This window comes from Elephantulus edwardii, unplaced genomic scaffold (assembly GCF_000299155.1).
Source record: "Elephantulus edwardii isolate Elephantulus edwardi_28Jun2011 unplaced genomic scaffold, EleEdw1.0 scaffold00070, whole genome shotgun sequence".
Classification (NCBI taxonomy): domain Eukaryota; kingdom Metazoa; phylum Chordata; class Mammalia; order Macroscelidea; family Macroscelididae; genus Elephantulus; species Elephantulus edwardii.
Window position 1 is genome coordinate 2,185,331 of NW_006399820.1, and position 4,766 is coordinate 2,190,096.

General features: G+C 36.6%; 1 protein-coding gene across 1 annotated transcript in view; it reads left to right on the top strand.

Moving 5' to 3' along the window:
• Window positions 1–4,766, top strand: part of LOC102849896 (cytidine monophosphate-N-acetylneuraminic acid hydroxylase-like) — a 116,465-nt gene that overhangs the window by 79,917 nt on the left and 31,782 nt on the right. Inside the window, exon 9 of the mRNA XM_006888682.1 lies at window positions 4,202–4,342. Within this exon, the coding sequence (XP_006888744.1) occupies window positions 4,202–4,342 (141 nt within the window). The remainder of the gene's footprint in view (window positions 1–4,201; window positions 4,343–4,766) is intronic.

The window sequence follows — 4,766 nt, forward strand, 5'->3', positions numbered from 1 at the left end:
CTTCTTTTGGGTACATTAGCCTATAAATAACTATGAGATTGAGTTGGTTTATTGTGTGGTTTAATTCTTCAGCATCTTTGTTGAGTTTCTTTCTCGAAGTTCTATCTTTTCTTGAGAGTGGTGTATTGAAGTCTCCAACTACTATAATAATGTTATCTATTTCCTTTTTCAGTTTTGTTAATGTTTGTTTTATATATTTTGCAGGTCTTTCATTTGGTGCATAGATATTTACTATTGGTATGTCTTCTTGTTCTATTGACCTTATAAGCATTATTCAGTGACCTTCCTGGTATTTTGTGATGGTTTTTGCATTGAAATCTATTTTATCAGAGATTAATATCACTACTCCTGCTTTTCTCTGGTTGCCATTTATTTGGTACATTTTTTTTTCTACTCTTTTATTTTTAGTCTTTCTTTATCTTCATTTTTCTCTTGTAGAAAATATATTGATGGCTTTTGGGGTTTTTAAATTCAATTTACCACGATTTTTCTCTTCAGTTGTGCAATTAAACTATTTACTTTCAGTGTGGTTATCAAGAGGCAAGGGTCTTTTGCTATCATTTTGTTGCATTCTTTTTGGTGTTTTTGCTACTTTGTCCATCCTGCTTTCTGTGGCACCTCTATAAAAAGGACATCTCTCAGTGTTTCCTGCAATGCTGGTCTTAATTTTACAAACTCCCTTAGGTTCTGCTTTTCTGTGAATAACTTGATCTTTCCTTCATAGTTGATGGACAATTTTGCTGGATACAATATTGTTGGTTGACAGTTGTGTTCTTTGAGTGTTCGATATGTCATTCAATTGTCTTCTTGCTCACATGGTTTCTGCTGAGAAATTGGCATTTAATTTTATTTGTTCTCCTTTATAGGTTACTCTTTGTTTCTCCCTCACTGCTTTTGGAATTCTCTCCTTCTCTTTGGTTCTGGCAAATTTTACTATGATATGTCATGCTGGTTTTCTTTTGAGATCTATTCGATATGCTGTTCGCTCTGCTTCTTGAATATATATTCTGTCATTCTTCATTATGTCTGGAAAGTTTTCTTCTAATAATTCTTTCACAACTTTTTCGGTGTCTTATTTAATTGGTCTTCCTGTCATGAGATTCCAATGATGCACATGTTATTTCTCTTGATGGTGTCCCACATTATTCTTAGGTTTTCTTCTTTTATCTTCCTTTTTGATTCTGCTTTTTGTTCTAGCAGATCAGTGGTGACAATTCTATATTCTATTTCATTGGTTCTGTGTTCCATTTCTTCAACTTTTTCAACTTTGTTCATGTCCCTCCACCATGTTAACAGCATCAGAGACATTGTTCCTCATATTTTGAATTGTGGTTTCTTGTTTTTCCAGAGCCTCTAATGCATCTTTTGTTTTTCTGCATTGTTTTGAAATTCTTTAAGCTCTTCCTGGTTTTTGCTTGCAATTTCCTGTAATTCTTCAAGTTTGTCTTTCAGCCATTGTAAATATTCTATAATTGCTCTTTTGAATTATGTATCAGAAAGTTTCATCAGACTTTCTGGCTTCACATATCTATTGATACTATGTCACTCTTTGGGGTGACATCTTGCTTTGAACTTGTGTAGGGAGTGGCATAGCCTGCTTCCTATGTGACATTGCTGTGGTAGAGTTTTTCATGTCTGAGGCGATAGCGGGTTCTTCATCTGACTTCACCACTCCAGAAGTGGGTGGGGCAGCTACTCTGCCTGGGTGTCTTTCTGCCTTTTGATCCAAGGGAAGATCTGCTTCAGTTTAGTAGAGAAAAAGCCTGTAAAACCAAACTAAGATGCCCTGGACTAAAGGCAGTTGATGGACTGGATGTGAAGAGATGCAAGACAGAGCACAGATACCGGATTGGAAAACTAGGAAGCCTTGGTTTTCCCTTCAATAATGAGCTCTAGCTGTGCCTCCCTTTTGATTGAGCTTAAGGGATCTCACGTGATCCAGCCAAGCAGAAATGAACCCCACAGCCCACACTCCCACAAAGTACCTCACTCAAGTTCCAGCATGACTTACAATGTGTATCAGTTCCCAGCAGGCTGGCCACATTGAGACCAGAATTCTGTAGGCAGGCTTGCTTTTCTCTCACTCAAATTCCAGCTGTCCTTCTCACCCCTGGTGGGTTTCTAGGTCACGGCTTGTGGTGACGGGTTCTGGAAAATTGCTGCAGTTCCCAGCTGGTTGCTGGGTCCCGATGGGTCCCAGTGTGTCCAGCTGGGTACCGGTGGGTTGCTGGGTCCTGGTGGGTCTCAGTGCCAGGTGGGTCATGGCTCTGACATTGCTCTCAACTCAGTTCAATCTTTTTTTAATATGGTATAGATTTAGGTTTTTCCTAGGTAATAGCCAACCACAGTGGCTTGTGCTCACATGGCAGCTTGTGCTGATGTACACAACCCAGTTTTAAGGAGATTAAATAAATAAAGCTTTCGTGTGTGCATAGGAGCAGGATGCAGGGATGGCTTATTGAAAATAAGTCGTTAGCTTAACCATGAGTTGACACAGCTGATTTTATTTACTTTAGTGGTATGAGAAGGCTAGGAGAAAAGCTAAGAAGTCTGACAATGAACCTTGTTCTGTGCCATATGACATAATTTGCTTTATCCTGAAGACATGAGGAGTCCAATAAAGGAATCCAATGAGGAAGAGGGCATGATCTATGTGCATTAAAGGTTAGGTTGCTAGCAGGAGAAATGATATGTTAATACTAAATACTAATGTGGAAACCATTATAGTAATCAAGAAAGGACTGATGAATGAAGGGGAAATTGAGGCAAGATTTCAAATTCAAGAAATATTAAGCAGGTTGCATTTAAGAGACTGGAAAAAGAATTGCATTAATGTGTACTTATGCAAAGGACACAATATACATAATATAATGCACTAATGTAATCCTGCTATTGAACATAATTACAGCTCCACTTCCTTGTGTAATTAGTTGTCAAATGTTTCTATTTACTAGGTCATTTTAGACTATTTGAAACTTCATAACAAGGAGCTTATAGGTATTTTTTGTATAATTATTTTACAGAGAGAGAGAGAGCAGAGACAAAGATGCCCAAATAAGTTACAGAATTTTGTACCACTTAAATTCTACCACACTAGGTTTAGAAGTAATCAGATAGTAATATACATTAAAGATGATGCACTTTGAAGGGAAGACCAGTTAGTAAACCATTTTGAGACTCTAATTAGTAAGATGAGACAAGGTTGATGGTGCTACTTGTAACTATGTCACGTTATATCATGTCATGTACCATTAAGTCAGAACCAACTCTTAGCTGACCCTCCAGCAGGTTTCCAGAAGCAATTAATCAAATAGGAGATTACCACTCTCTCTCCTGTGGAGCAGTTGATGAATTTGAAACATGCACCATTGGCTTGGTAGCACAATTCCTTCCTACCAAACTACCAGAGCTCCTGGGACCTGAAAATATATTGATTGATTGTCCCAGAGTGGATTCTGACTCCAGTGGCCTCAGGTATACTCCATAGAGGTTTTGGTGCTTGATTTTTCAGAAGTAGATCACCGGGCTTCTCTTCCAGGGTGCTTTTAGGTGTACTTGAATCTTAAACCTTTCAGTTAGTAGTCAAGAGTAAGACCTGAATGTTAAACCAAATATTTATTTATCTCTATAAAATGAACACAATAATGATAACTTCATCATGAAAATGTTGTAAAACAAAATTGGACTGTTCATGTTAAACTCTTGATACTAAGCCTTCAAAGGATGATGGATATGTTATCTATTTACACCAGTTAAGAATGTTTTCCTTCTCTATAAAGATAAGAATAATAATGGTAACTACCTCATGAAGACATTGTAAAGATTAAATTGAGTTATTCTTGTTAAACAGTACAAAATCTGCAAATTATACAGAATATGTAAATATTAAATATGTCAATACATTTAGTTAACATTAAATAAATGCACAATTCTCAACTCTTTATAAAAGTTAATCTTAGAACATCCAAAGTCAGTGCTAATTGCCATGTGATTATACTTTAAAAATAAATATAGCCCTCCTTGACTTAGTAATTCTGCCCTGATAAGGAATATTAGCCCAAGTATCGTTTTACTTTCGTCTGGTGGTCAGAAGAGTCAAATTGAAAAATGAGAAAATAAAAACAAAAATTTCTATCACTGTAGAAGGCAGTTTCTGCATCTGAAAAGAAACTTTCTTACATGAGATATTCTTATTTCTCAGGTATATCAAGGAAACGAACCTAAAAAATGACCCGAATGAACTCAACAATCTTATTAAGAAAACTTCAGATGTGGTAACATGGACTCCAAGACCGGGAGCCACTCTTGATCTGGGCAGGATGCTGAAAGATCCAACTGACAGGTTTGGCCTACATATTTATAGAGGATTAAAATGCTTCCTGAATTTCAATATTATAAGAAAATAAAATGCCACACTTCTTGCCTTATTATAGGGTCCCTATTTTTGTAATAGTAATATGGTTTTTGTTGACTGACATGTTGTCTCAGTTAGTAAATGCTTCTCAACAAAAATACCACAAGTCAGTGGCATTAAAAAACAGAAATTTATTTTTCATTGTCTGGAAAATACAAGGTTGAATACAGGTGATGGTTGTAGGGCAAGATCGTTCTTTGTTTCAGTTCTCGTAGTACCTCAATCCTTGCTTCTGTTCCCCACTTCCCTCTATTTGCCTCTGTCTATTATGATTTTTTTTATAACTCAGAAGCAATTTAGTTAAGAACCCTCCCTACACTGATATTACCCCCTCGTTGTTGTTGTTATGTGC